Raw genomic sequence first — 14,055 nt, forward strand, 5'->3', positions numbered from 1 at the left:
ATGCCACAGTGACCGGGGCCATATAAGTAGAGGGATTGGCTTTACAACCTGCTGACATCCATTGGAGACTGAATCATCTGTTTATCTGTGGAGCAGGTATAGCCCTGATAGTGGTAGGGGGAGCTTCCCCCTACATGCCGCCCCCTTCTGCTCATGTGCCTTAGCCCTGCCCTGGGGAAACCAGCTCTCGGCCTCCATGGTCCATTCAAATCTTGTCTTCCTGAGGCATCAGTCACTTGTCTGTGGTGGTGGCTTTTGTGACCACCTGTTGGGTGCTGGTCTGAGACCATCACATTCATTTCAGAGAGGCAGTGTGACCTAGTGGGTAGGGCACTGCACTGGGAACCAAGAGAGCTGGATTCTGTCCCCTGTTGGATGACCTTGGGCAAGTCACTTTATGGGGGAAATGGAGGCACAATGCTCTAAAATGCTTTGTGGTCTACAGATGAAAAGAGCTAGGTGGTATAATAGTAACTTTTCAAAGCAGGAGATGGAGGGCAGCGTGTGGAACGGATTTCCAGATGCTGACTACTGTCAGCCAGTGGCAGGAGTTGCCAGCTCATAGATAATAGATCTTCAGGCACGGATAACAGAAGAGGGTATGAAATTCCTCCTTTTTCTTTGTGCTAGCCTAGGAACTAAGTTGCAACTGATGAGCTAAAGCTGGTGGGGAAGCTTGCACAAGGTTAATATTTGAGGGTCAGACTCAGGAATCAGATAGCTGGCGGGATGAGATACAGAAGCCTCCGATCTCCTATACGCTGGTTCTGATCCAGTCCAGGGCTACCCCAAACCAGCTGCCATGGTGGTGGGTAGGTGCCCGCCTGATTCCCAATGGGATGTGTCCGCATCACTGAATCCCCTACTGCCTCTGGTGCTAACTAGGGGGGCCCCTTAGGAGCAACTTCAGCAGGGAGAGAAGCGCGAATGAGTTGGGGGTCTGGATTTCCAGCGGGAGTTGCTGGGGGTTGGCACCTCTCAGGCTGGCCACGTCTCCGGAGGCTGTAGAAATGCAAACCGCTGGTTTCCTCCAGTGGGGATGTGGCGTGTGCTCTGCATCGCTCTGCTCAGCTGCGTGACATCTATTGCTGCTTGTGTCTCCTGGGTCCCCTTTGTAGCTTAGGCCGCTGGTGGCCAGCACTCCCTCCAAAGGTGTAATTACAGCGGGCTGCGTCATTGCTCCAGAAGACCGCTCCTGTTCTCCTTACTTCTGGGAGCCTGCTTAGTTTGGCTCTAATGATAGCGTCCAGTGGGGAGAGACCATGACAGCAGCTTCCAGTCAGTCTCTCTTCAGACACACGCCTTTTCAGAAGGGCTTGACAGCAGCGCACTTTAAAAATTGCTGCTTCTCTCTTCGCTGCCGTCCCCATCCCTCATCTTGGCCGTGGCTAGCGCACATGGACAGCAGCGCACAGGGCGCGATTGTAACCTGCCCGCCTCCAGCAATGCTGACAGGAAACAGCAGCCAGCCCAACGGGCAGAGGGGAAAACACTGGGACAAAGGATGCTTCATTCATCAGGGTCCAGACGCTGCTTCCACTTAACTGCATTAGCCTAGGACCTCCCCCACAGACTCCCTGTGTGACTGTGTCATTTAGCTTCATCCATGCCTCAGTTTCCCTATTGGTGCATGGGGATAATAGCACATCACTCGTAGGCAGGCTTGGAGGGATTAGATTTTTATCGGTAACTGTCACTAAACATCGATTTCACTGCACCCCCAAACCCAGGGAAAATATTGTCCCGTGACGATCGAAATTGGCAGGCAGCATTTCTCTTACTTTGCCTAACTTATTGGAGTCCAAAATCCAGTGATCAAGACTTTTGAATTAGGCTTGTCACAAGCAAAAGGCTTTTTACCTTCATGTGTTTTGACATGTGAGGCTGACGGTTTGTGTTTTAATAGTTTCTAAACTGTTGGCTGTTTGGAACTCAGCATATGCTGTCATTAAATATGTCTGATCCCACATCTCCAATTTCCCCAGACGGTGAACATTTAAATGGGGTGGGGAATGCTTAAAAAATAAACCTTTATAGTCTGTGGAAATGATCGAAAAATAAAATTGAGCTCTTCTTGGAGGGCATAAATATATTAGATTGAGACACTGAGGTCACTAATGGGGTCAATAGATTCCTCTGTATAGATCCAAGATATATTGATTATGTCTTTGATTGCTGTAGAGACTGGTGCAATATATAGGTGCTGAGTACCCGTGGAAAGGGGTACGCTGCTCCAAAGAAGTGGACTGTACCTGTGCGATCTTAGGGTTTACCTGCTTGTGTCTGGTTGCTCTTATTTTTATAGGGTCGTCGTCTCTGCCTCAGGTCAGTTTCTGCAGGCTGTGACTACAGACTATCTTGCATCCATAGCTGAATGCCCCACAATCTTCAGGGTATTTATCCTCCTAACACACCTGTGAGGGAAGGGCCTAGCGGACTGGGATTCGAGGCCTGGTTCCATGGGTGGCCTTGGATAAGTCATGTTCCCTCTCTGCCTCAGTTTCCCCATCTGTAGGTGGGGATAACGGAACTGACCTCCCTTGAAGCATTTTGAGATCGGGTGAGGAAAAGTGCTAAATGTTTGTTGTCTCCCATTGCTGCCTCAGTTTCCCCAGCTGTACAGACTACATCACTTGCCAACGGTCACACAGAGACTTTAGCAGAGCAGGGAATTGAACCCTGATCTCCTGAGTGCCAAGTCGGTGCTTTAACCATTGGGCCATGCTTCCTCCAGGATCCAAAGGAGGCCAGATGACAGGTGGTCCTAGTCTCTGAGCCTAATTGCAGTGCCTGTGCTGAGCATGGCAGTGTATGAGACAGCCTGAGAAGACCGTTGAGCTAGGCCCCACACTGGATGGGGAGGCAGAGGGAGAGAGTGTGGCATGAGGGTGACTCAACTCAGCTGATGGGGAGTCAGGACTCCTGGGTTCTATTCCCATCTCTCCTGCGACTAGCCTTTGGCTCCGTGCCTCCATTTCTCCCTCTGTAAAATGGGGGTGGTGCTGCTTTGTAAAGCTCTCTGAGGTCTGCCAATGAAAAGCAGTAGATAAGAGCTGGGTTTTATGATATATTTATTACTACCTGGCTTTCACACAGCAGGGGTGATGCTGCAGGGTCTCCACAATTGGGGCTGGGGTTTAGAGAGAGGCATCCCGTTGAAATGGCCGGAGCGGCTGTCAAAGGGCAGAGTCTCCCCCAGGCTGCGATGCTGGGGCTAACGGCCCAGTGGTGCTGAGAAGCGCTATGGAATGGCCAACGAAGATAAGGAATCTGTAGCAGAGCTAGGATGAAGACGTGGGGGTCCTGACCCTTTGCTCTGAGCACTAGGCTGTGCTACCCACTGTGATCATGGTGGCAGCATTGTACACTGGGCCTTGTCCATATTAAAGAGGGGGCAGGCTGCAAGATGCCTTGGATGACTCCCAAGGGCTGCATTCTTGGTATGGTATGTCCTGCCTTGCCAAGTCAGAGCACGGTCCAGCCATTTCAGCGGCCCAATCAGGAAACCAGATGTCTCTCTCCAACAGTTGGTCTGTGTCCATCACCCCTGGACTCTGTTGGAAAAGCATCTCTGCTTTTCCTTTTGTTTTTTAAATACGTAGAGACAGAGCTAATCCCACTGCAGACAGAGGCAGCAAACATGCCTTCCGTGGTGCAGACACAGTCTATAAACCCTCTTAGACACAGCGTAAGGTGCTGTCGGAATGCTTTGTTGGGCTTCAGAAAGCTATAGCTTCAGACAGAAAATCGAGGTGTGCAAACAGCACGGGAAAGTCAGAGTCGTGGGAGTCAGGAGTTCAAGATGTCTTGTGTGAGAATTCCACACCCGTTAGGCTATGGGGGGGGGGGAATATCTGAGACAGTTACGTGGCTGGAATATGAAGCACCTGTTGTCCTTCCACTCAGCCAAAGCTGCTTCTCTCTCATACAGTCTTCAGCATTGTCAGTTCTGAAGTGCTGTGTCTGCAGAATGGCTGTGCTGCAGAGCTGATGTCCCCCCGCCCCCCCACCACCACTGCACCTAGTGTGCTTCTTCCCTGCCTTTGAGAGAGAGCCCCCCCCCATCCTGCTAAGAGGGAGTTCTTTCTCCACAATCTAGTTAATCCCCTCTTGGAGCAAAAAGGGGCAAGGAATTTTGGGGTTCCTAGATAAGCCCCTCTGGATTACAAAGAGACTGCAACAAAGGGTTGTTAAGTTCCCCTTGTGACGCTGATTTGTGCCCGGGATCCCCATCTACTCAGCCCACTGTTGCATGGATCTCCGGATGGCCAGAGAGTTAATGGGGGAATCTCCTGATAGGAGAAAATGGGTCTTGGATTGTTTGTTTGCTAAATAGGCGTTGAAAGCCAGTTTCCTTTTCAGCCCCCTTATGGCTACTATCCCTCTTACTCCTGTCTTATCTCTGCCTCTCTTGGGCGGTCCTGATCCTCAGTATTCTGTTTGCATGCCAGGAGCAGGTGACTCTCCAGAGAGCCAGCAATGTGAAATCTGTTGGTTTAAGAGCAAAAGTTAAAAGCAACCGTAGGTCCTAACGCTTGCCCTGAAAATGTTCTCTTTTGAGGCTTTACAGTTGCATTTCCTACCCTGTATGCTTCAATCTTCCACTGGGGCTGTGTAGAAGGAGTCACAGGAACAAAAGGGGAAACACCCAGGATTATAGTACCCAAAGTGCTGCCGAATGCATGGAGGAAATTGGGGACAAAAAGACTTTTTTTTTTTTTTTTTTTTTTTTTTTTTTTGCTCATCTGTGAGCATGATCTTAGATGCCCTTAATAGTAGCTAAAATATCTTCTGACAGAAGTGACTTATTGTAAGTCAATGGTGTATTAGAAATGTGTCTTGACTGGAAGGTGAATTTCACTGAGGGTTTTATTTGGATTTAGACTTTCCCCCCGCTGTGCGTACCACCCGACAGTGCAGCCTTCTGCTGTGTACGAGAACCAGGAAGTGGAACTGACTGTAAACAGGAGATAGAACAGATTCCACTGTGAGTGAAGTGCCAAAAAGCAAACATAGCTTCTGAAAGGTCCCCTCCAAAGACCGGTGGTACTTGAATTGCCCGCATCACCATCAATCGGTGGTTTTCAACCTTTTTTCATTTGCGGACCCTTAAAGAATTTCAAATGGAGGTGCAGACCCCTTTGGGAATCTTAGACGTAGTTTGTAGACCCTCCGGGGTCCGTGGACCACAGGTTGAAAACCACTTTATATAATCAAAGCATCTTGCAATCTTTAACTTATTTATCTTCACAACCCCCCTTGTGAGGCAGGGCAGTGCTATTTAGATGGGCCTCTTCTGAGGTCACGCAGGAAGTCTGGCAAAGCGAGGTATTGAACTCCAGAAATCCCAGGTTAGCACCCTTAACCGCTCCTTCCTCCATCACAGGTCCCGAAGGAGAACTTTAGGTGTGTGAGATGTCTAGTTAGTGTAACACCTGAATCAGACCATTGGAAGGAAAACTAAAGTGAGCCCAGTGTTGGCTCTCCAAAGGCAGATATCTCACAAGCCGTGCCTGAGTCCTCCAAGGAGACATTTCACTTTTCCTGGATGTAACATTCCTTTTTAAGAATGTCAGGAAAGTCTCCCTGCTTGGTTTTTTTAAGCTTAAAAAGGATAGGAGGGAGTGTGTGTGTTTTGCAAGCATAGCTGTGTTAACTAGGAGTGTGGGGATAAAAATCAGCCCCCCTAACCGATGTAGGTATGCCAGCAAACCTGGTGTGGACACAACTATATCCACAAAGTCTTTGTAGTGTGGATACGCCCCAGGTCTTTGACTTTGCAGGCCTCCTGTGTGTTTATAATGTACGTCCTTCAGCTTGGACCGTTTTGCCTCTTGAATGCTGTTAGTTCTGCTGCGTGGGCAGCAATTGGTGCAAGAGAAGACTTTAAATGTAAAAATCTCCTCTCCCTGGCTTTCCAGGTTTCTCTCTTATTGGGCAGGGCAGAAGAGAGAAGATCTCCTTTTTACAAAACCTAAACTTTGGCCCCGAACCATCCTTTTCCACCAGTGGCCAGCCCTGACTTGATTTTCACTATTAGCTCACTTGTCAAAGTGCTGCTTTCAAATCTCGCTTCACGTCTTGTTAGGGCAACCCTGGGGTTGGGAGGAGTTGGACCTGCTTGGGTTGGTTGGCTGCATGTGGAATGAACAGAGATTAACTTGCAGTTAGGGGCAGGGGGAGGGAAGGAGAGGGTTTATGGTACTGTAGCAATGTGGTTGCCCAGATTGTCAGGTTGGGTCTCTCTGATCAGTTACCCTGCCCTTGTATCGCTACCCTGCCTCGCCTGGTTGGTCTGTTATTCCATCTGGCCCCTTCCTGCTGCACTGGGTCAGACGGCTGCTCTACCTTGCCCTCTGTCCGGGCTCTACCAATATCCAGTGCCTGATGCTTAAGGTTAATCCCCTTCTCATCCAACCAGGTCAATCTAGTAACTTTGTCTTTGTTAAGCTAAAGGGGTGACTTGATCCCAGTCTATAAATACCTACATGGGGAACAAACATTTAACAATGGGCTCTTCTATGTAGCAGACAAAGGTCTAACGGGATCCAAAGGCTGGAAGTTGAAGCTAGACAACTTGAGATTGGAAATTAGGCATACATTTTTAAGGGCAAGAGTAGTTGACCCTTGGGATATTGTTCCAATGGTGGTCGTGGATTCTCCATCACTGACCATGTTTAAATAAAGACTAGATGTTTTTCTGAAAGTTCTGCTCTAGGAATTATTTTGGGACAGGTTTCTGGCCTGTGTTATCCAGAAGGTCAAACTAGGTGATCACAATGGTCCCTTGGAATCTGTGAATTGCACAATACCATACGTGGGGGAAACAGGGAAGAAAAGTGAATTTGTTGCTCCCACCTGAAGTCTGATTTGCACTAACATTGCTGGTCATAAAGCTGTCCAGATGCAATAGTTGACTCTCTCTGATCTCCTGTGGCAATGAATTCTGCAAGTGGGCTTTCTGCTGGGCTCAAGGTATAGCCTGTTGCGTGTTTGGATGTGTCATCGTCCCGACTCTCTGCTGTTGTAAAGCAAGAGAGGCCTTAGACCTGGTTATAGAACAATGCAGGCTGTGCTCTGGAATGGCCAATCTTTCTTAATCTCGTATTTCTTTTTTCTTGCAGGGATCTCCAAGGCAGTCTGCTTCGAGGAGAGCCCTGCAAAAGGATCTAGACGGAGAAAGATCTTTTGGGACAATCCCCCCCACACATGTGATCTCAGCTTCACTGGCAGCAGGATTTGCATTCTAGGTCGTGCCGCCCTCCACCACTGGGCCAAACCGTAGGACTTAAAGCTGAAACCATGTGAGGGGGTTTCCCTTGCTCCCCCCTCTCCCCGACCCCCTTCCCCTCCCCCCCCCAAGCCTTGGACGTGTCGCTGCCGAGCCACATTGACGCGCCTGCCACCATGATGTTCCGGGATCAGGTGGGAATCCTGGCCGGCTGGTTCAAAGGCTGGAACGAATGCGAGCAGACGGTGGCTCTGCTCTCCCTCCTCAAGCGCGTCACTCGCACCCAAGCCCGCTTCCTGCAGCTGTGCCTGGAGCACTCGCTGGCCGACTGCACCGAGATCCACATCGTGGAGTCGGAGGCCAACAGCGCAGGTAAGTTCGGCGCAGCTTTGGGACGCAGCTGCTTTTGGTCAGCTGGAGCCATTTGCGCCCCCACCCCCCGCCATTTGAGGTGGAGCAGACTGGGATTAGCATCAGGAATGGGGTGGGTTTAGATCAGCATAGTTTAATCCGACTCTCTCCTCTCTGAATTATAAAATAAGTCCATTGTTGTGGTATGCAAGACTAACCGTCTCTGAAATGCAGCCATGTCTGGGGCGAGACAGGGCAGTTGATAACGCCTTTGCAACAACACTATGCAGTGGTTTAGGGTGGAAAAGGAGGCATGCTCTATCCATTGGGATTGTAAACCTCTTGGGTCAGGTGACTGTCTTTTTTGTTTGTTTTTGTTGCATCTAGCACAATGGTGACTGTAACTGGGGCTCCTAGGTGCTACCATAATACACCTCTACAGCCCCTAACGTAATGGGCTCCCGGTTCATGGCTGGGCACAACTGTCATACAAATGGTGGTAATTTAGACTCTGCTCATTAAAGCTGGGATACCAGGGCAGCTCTTGCTTAATGGCTTTCCCCAAGACAGCAGCAGACAAGCTGGTGTAGTGGGGTGAGCCCTGATTCAGAAGGGAGAGTTGCCTGTCTTTCTCTCTGCAGGATGGCTGGGCCCCTTAGTGCTGCTCTGGGGCATTGGGGTCAATATGGTTCCCGAAGGGAGAGCTCCCCCTACTGAGCCTGGAACACTGTGTAAACAGGAGATCTTAGTGACTAACATTGGAGCACATGTATTGTCCTACACCAAAGATTGAAATAGACAATTGGTTTATATAATCCAGCTCACCGGGAATCAGGGCAGCATTCCTCCCAAGTACAATCCTCTCTGTGACCTAGTTCTAAACGTTCCAGGAGCCGGGGCTCCTTTTTCCGTGGGAGGAGACTGTTTCCCAGATTCAACTCAACCTCTGTTCCCCTCTCCTCCATTTCATCCCCTTTCTTCCTGGTCCCACCCCCAGCCACTCTCCCGCCTTTGCTATTCACATTCTTCAGATTCTTGGAGAGCAATTGCAGTGTATTGGAACTACTTAACTCTCCTCCCTGGTATGCAGTAGCTGCTGTGTGTGTCTCTTTGCACTTGATCGCTTAAGCATCTCGGAAGCACAGACGTTTAAAGCTCTTTCAGAGTAGATCTGGCCTTAATGCAGATTTACTTATAGGGTGACTCGTTACTCAGCCTTCAGGCTGGCGACCCCTTATTTGAATGCAAACATTTTCCTGAGCCTCTGGTTTACTATAAAAGAGTAAAATATACATAACAATCAGTGATGATGGTAAACCCGTATAACTTTTGTGTGTTTTGGAGAGGTTGATCGGAGAATGCTTGATCATGAAAAGGTCAAGATGTGCCAGAAATGGGGGAGTGAGATTTTTTCCTTGCTTTAGATTGTACTAAAACTTTTCAGCATCTTGTAACCCCCTTGAAGTGAATTATGAGAGTGAGGTTTTGAAATTGAATTACACTAATCTGAATTAAGGCCACTCTCATTCTTAATGACAGGTTTCAGAGTAGCAGCCGTGTTAGTCTGTTATCTGCAAAAAGAAAAGGAGGACTTGTGGCACCTTAGAGACTAACAAATTTATTTGAACATAAGCTTTCGTGAGCTATAGCATATAAACTTTCGTGAGCATAAGCTTTTGTGAGCTCACTTCATTGGATGCCTCTAAGGTGCCACAAGTACTCCTTTTCTTTTTTCTCATTCTTAATGAGTGCATCCACACTGAGCTTAGTGTAGTTTAACTAATCCACTTTGAATGTACGTGTCTAGTAACTTTTTACCAGTAATAGACTTACACTGGTGTAACTGCACCTACATTAAGGCGCTTTTATTCCAATACAGCTTATTTTGCTTTGCCAAAAGCAAGGTAAACTATACCATTATAATTCCATCTAGGGTGGGTGGTTGTTTTTGTTTTTTTGTTTTTTTTGCCACTCAAACTATGCTGTTGGCAATGGGGTGGCATTTGCCTTTGAAATATCCTGGTGTGTAGATGTAAAGCGGGGGGGGGGGGGCAAAACTTACTGACTCTCTGAGCCATGTGCAGTAATCTTCAGATGTTTGAGAGCCACAAGACATGCACAACCTGCCCCGCTGGGCGGCACCTGCTGGGGCTAAAGCCCTGAGCCCCCCTCCCTGCAGGGCAGAAGCCCCAACCCCTCCCTCCCCAGTCTGGTAGATGGAGAAGCGGGGGAGGGGCTCCATGAGCCATACTTAAACTGTAAGAGAGCCCGGTTTGGCCATGCCATATATAAAGTATCAGCAAGACCTAACTCTTTTTTTTTTTTTTTTTTTCCTTCAGTCTTCATTTTGTGGCTAACTTGGTTAAAAGCTTTTGTGTGTGATTAATTTTTTATTAATTTTCCTAAAGAAACAATAAAAAACTGCAAAAAGGTAAAGGACTTGCAGCTTGTATATATTGCCAGTTACTGCCCCTTTCACAGGATAGCCAGTAAGATTATGCAGTTACGCAACTTTACAACTTGTCAGAGTTGCAAGACCAGACAACACAAAATCAGACAATATTACGCAGACATAACATGCTAGGGTGAGAGTAATAATAATTAATAATAAAAAGACATACACAAATAGGCAACAAAGGGAAGTGGGGGCGTTTGAAGAGGAGGGGAAAAAGCAGAGATGTCAAATAATACCAGACTGCCATTTGTCTGATCTATCTCTGCATTTTTGATCCAAAAGGATCAAGAAACAGGGCCATACTGTTTGGTCAGACCAAAGGTCCATCTAGCCTGGTATCCTGTCTTCTGACAGTGGCTAATGGCAGGTGCTTTAGAGGGAATGAACAGAACAGGGAATCATTAAGTGATCCATCCCTGTCACGCATTCCCAGCTTCTGGGACATCAAATTTCTTTGACTTCCTATCATTTCTCTCTACGTCGTTAAGCTGTTCCTTAACTCAGTTCCGCCCCCAAAATCAGCACGATCAAAACTCTTTAAACCGTTTAACATTATTTCCGTCTAGCTGAAGCTAAATACATAGCGCCGGCTGTACAATACATACTTGGCCAAAAGTATTTAGCCATTTCCCCTCTTTGGTAGCCAGTTTTTAAAGCAAAGTAAAACTTGACCATCTAAGGGGCCTCTTGTTTTGTTCCTAAAAGGAAATGATCTGAATTGAAAGGACTGTTTGATTTAAAAACAAGTAATGAGTGAACTGTAAAAAGTGTGTTGCTTTTCAGCTGGGAAGAAACGTTAGATTTGGAATGTGTCAGGCCTCAGAACAGGCTAGATTTAAAAAAAAAGTTCTACCTATTCGTTTTTTTTTTAAAGCAAGAGCTCTTGATTCAGCTAAAATCACCCCTCTCGCTTGTGCCACACTTCAGCTCGCATGTGAATTTTAACAGCCTCGTTCCAGAAGTCTCCCATGAGGTGATTTGAGATTGGAAACATGGCCAACCCTGTGCAGCCTGGTACCCTTTTAGCCCCCAGCTGTTCGAGGGACCAAGGACCACCCTCACCCACAGAGAAGTGGCAAAGAAAATCTTGTCAGGTTTGCGCAGGGCCTGCCGGCAGCTTGCGGGAGACACTCGCTGAATCGTTGGCCTCAGCCTCTGCAGCCTAGCCTTTCCCTAATCCTTAATTTCCAGGTTAAAATTAGCTGTCTGTGTGTGATGGGAGATGCCCCTGAGGTAGCCGCTCTGCCCTTTCCAAGTGTGTCTCTGGCTCCCTGGCTGAGATTGCGTGCTCTGCTAGGGGCAGGCAGGGATGGGTCATAGCCCAGATTGGAGTGTCAAATGCGTACTTGTTTCTACAGTTGCTCTGGCGATGTGTGGATCGCCCTAAATAAACCACGAAGGCAATAGATTCCAGTTCCGTTAATCAGACCACCCATCCTCCGAGGAACTCGGGACTTGGGCCGAGCCAGTGCTTTTCATCCAGAGATCTTTAAGCGCCTTGCAAACATATGGTTATCCCTGTTTTACAGATGGGGAGACTGAGGTGTGGGGCAAGGCAGTGACTTTCCCTTGCTCTCTCAGCAAATCGGTGGAAGAGGTAGGACTAGAACCCAGGTATCCTGACCCTCCAGGCCTGTGTCATGCCCACACTGTCTCCCTTGCAGGGGACTCTCGAGAGCGGAGTAGCGGCATGAGTCTCCACTGTGCAGAGATGTAGAAGGGGGCCCTGTGCAGGTGTGGGGTCATCCCTCTGTGCAGCAGACCTGTCCTTCCACAGGTGTGGGAAGGATCTTCCCCTAGGAAGCCAAGAGGAAACAGTGGGTAGGAGCTAAGGTTTAAAGAATGAAGATTGCTGGGCCTGCATGTGTTGCTCATTGCAGCTTTCCTTGGCAGAGGGTATCTTCCATCCGACAGGCATGCAGCTGAGCAGACTCTGCCCTTCCAGGCCTGTGGGGGCCCCCCCGTGCAATTAATGGGTAGCTCCGGGCCTGTAACTGTATCCTTTGGGCATCTGCCCGCGGTAGTGGCAGTGTGTGCTGGAATCTGTCTGCTCTGACTTTGCAGGGAAAGTTTCTCCCAAAGTTGCTATTAAAGAACAAGAGGTCCCAGTTCTGCAGCCTGTGCTGCCAGGAAAGAGATGGCCAGAGCCGCAAGCATCCAAATGCATTCCCCGTGGCATTGGGGAAACTGAGGCAGGGCAGTAAAGTGACCCCTCGGTCCATACGCAGTCAGTTAGTAGCAGAGCTGGGATTAGCAGGGAGGTAGTATTGAGGGAGCTGCATGCACCCCTCTGTTGGAGCTGCACAGACTGCGCCGACAGCACCTCCAGTGCAGCTGCTTCTGGGGTGGAGAGCAATGCGGACCAAATGGAGGTGAAAGAGAAAATTTTGGCTCAGGAAACCAGGGCAAACCCCTCAAAGTAACCAAGGAGATCTTCATGTCCATGCAGAGTGGATGGGGGACCTTGGATCTCCTCTGACCCAAGACCCTCACACCCATCTTCCTGGAACGTTATGGTAGTATCTGATGGCTGAGGGGGCTTGGTCATCTCTGCTGAGAGTTTGAACCTGTGGCAATTCCAAAGAAGCTGTAACACCTGCTTGAGTTAAGGTTGAGTCTAACTTACCATTGAACAGCTGACTTTCCTAAGAGCTCTAAAATTTGGAGACTGACTTGGATGGTCTTGAAATTTCTGTGCCTCATGGGGGTCCGGCATAGCGTGACTGATCCAAACCTGAGGTGGTTCGAGCATGGGGTACCTGAGGTAAAGTCCCTTCCCTTAAAATTTGTCTTGTTTGAGATCAACATTTGACATAAGAATGGCCATATTGGGTCCATCTAGCCCAGTATCCAATCTTCCGACAGTGGCCAGCACCAGGTACTTCAGAGGGAATGAACAGAACACGGCAGTTTCGAGTGGTCCATCCCCTGTCGTCCACTCTCGATTTCTGGCAGTTTAGGGACACTCGGAGCATGGGGTTGTGTCCCTGAGCATTTTGTCTAATAGCCATTGATGGACCAGTCCTCCAGGAACTTATCTAGTTCTTTTTTGAACCCGGTTATTCTTTTGTCCTTCACAACATCCCCTGGCAATGAGTTCCACAGGTTGACTGTGCGCTGGGTGAAGACCTACTTCCTTTTTGTTTGTTTTAAACCTGCTGCCTGTTAATTTCATCCGGTGAAATTTAATTACGATTCTTGTGACTTTGTTTGTTTGTGCCTGGGGTTCAAACCAGAGGTGCCGAGTTCCTGTGACGTGCTTGACCACTGCTCTGCCCCAGGCTCTGCCCCCACTCGACCCCTTTCCCCAAGCTCCCACCCCTCCTCCCCTTGCCTCTTCCTGCCCCCGCTTCTTTCTCCCCCCTCTCCCCCCCGCGCCTCCTGCACACCACTGAACAGCTGATCACGGCTGGCAGGAGCCCTTGGGGCAGAGGTGAGGAGGAGAAGCTGATTGTTGGGGCTGCTGGTGGGTGCTTAGCACCCACTGTGGCTTTTTTGTCCCGTGGGTGGTCCAGCCCCGGAGCACCCATGGAGTTGGTGCCTATGGTTCAAACTATGGCTCTGATCCTCCCTGAACCGATATCAAATGTTTAGGATTTTATTCCACTGCCCACTGAGTGTGGGGTAGTTGGCAAAGGCAAGGAAGGACAGTCCAGTGGTTAGGCACTAACCTAGGACATGGAGACCTAGGTTCAATTTCTGGCTCTGCCACAAACTCCCAGGGCACATCACTTTGCTGCTGCCTTCCTCAGTTTCCCCATCTGTGCAATGTGGACAGTCTCCTTTCTCTGCCCCACTAAAGATTTTGAGGTGCTCGGATATAGGACCTAGGACTTGCCCCTTCTTTGGAAGAAAGCTGGGACACACTGCTCTGTTTCACAAGCCCTTGTGCTCTCTCCGCTGGCCTCCTCTTCCAGCCAGCGCCATTTGCTTCTCGAGCTGGGCTGGCTGTGCACTTGGTTATTTCCCAATAACTGTACAGTTATTTACCTAATCCCTACATGGTTGAGAAATCTCT

General features: G+C 48.9%; 1 protein-coding gene across 2 annotated transcripts in view; it reads left to right on the forward strand.

Annotated features, from left to right (window-relative positions):
- The window catches only part of SAMD4B (sterile alpha motif domain containing 4B), a 34,233-nt gene that overhangs the window by 5,888 nt on the left and 14,290 nt on the right, over positions 1-14,055 (forward strand). Inside the window, exons 1-2 of one of the 2 annotated variants that reach the window (XM_043501093.1) lie at positions 6,222-6,396; positions 7,125-7,603. In XM_043501093.1, coding sequence (XP_043357028.1) covers positions 7,408-7,603 — 196 coding nt within the window. In that variant the 5' untranslated portion in view covers positions 6,222-6,396; positions 7,125-7,407. Of the gene's footprint in view, positions 1-6,221; positions 6,397-7,124; positions 7,604-14,055 lie in introns of those variants that run through there. The other variant, XM_038381911.2, reaches the window with a different exon arrangement.

The sequence above is a fragment of the Dermochelys coriacea genome, chromosome 23 (genome assembly GCF_009764565.3).
Source record: "Dermochelys coriacea isolate rDerCor1 chromosome 23, rDerCor1.pri.v4, whole genome shotgun sequence".
Taxonomy (NCBI): domain Eukaryota; kingdom Metazoa; phylum Chordata; order Testudines; family Dermochelyidae; genus Dermochelys; species Dermochelys coriacea.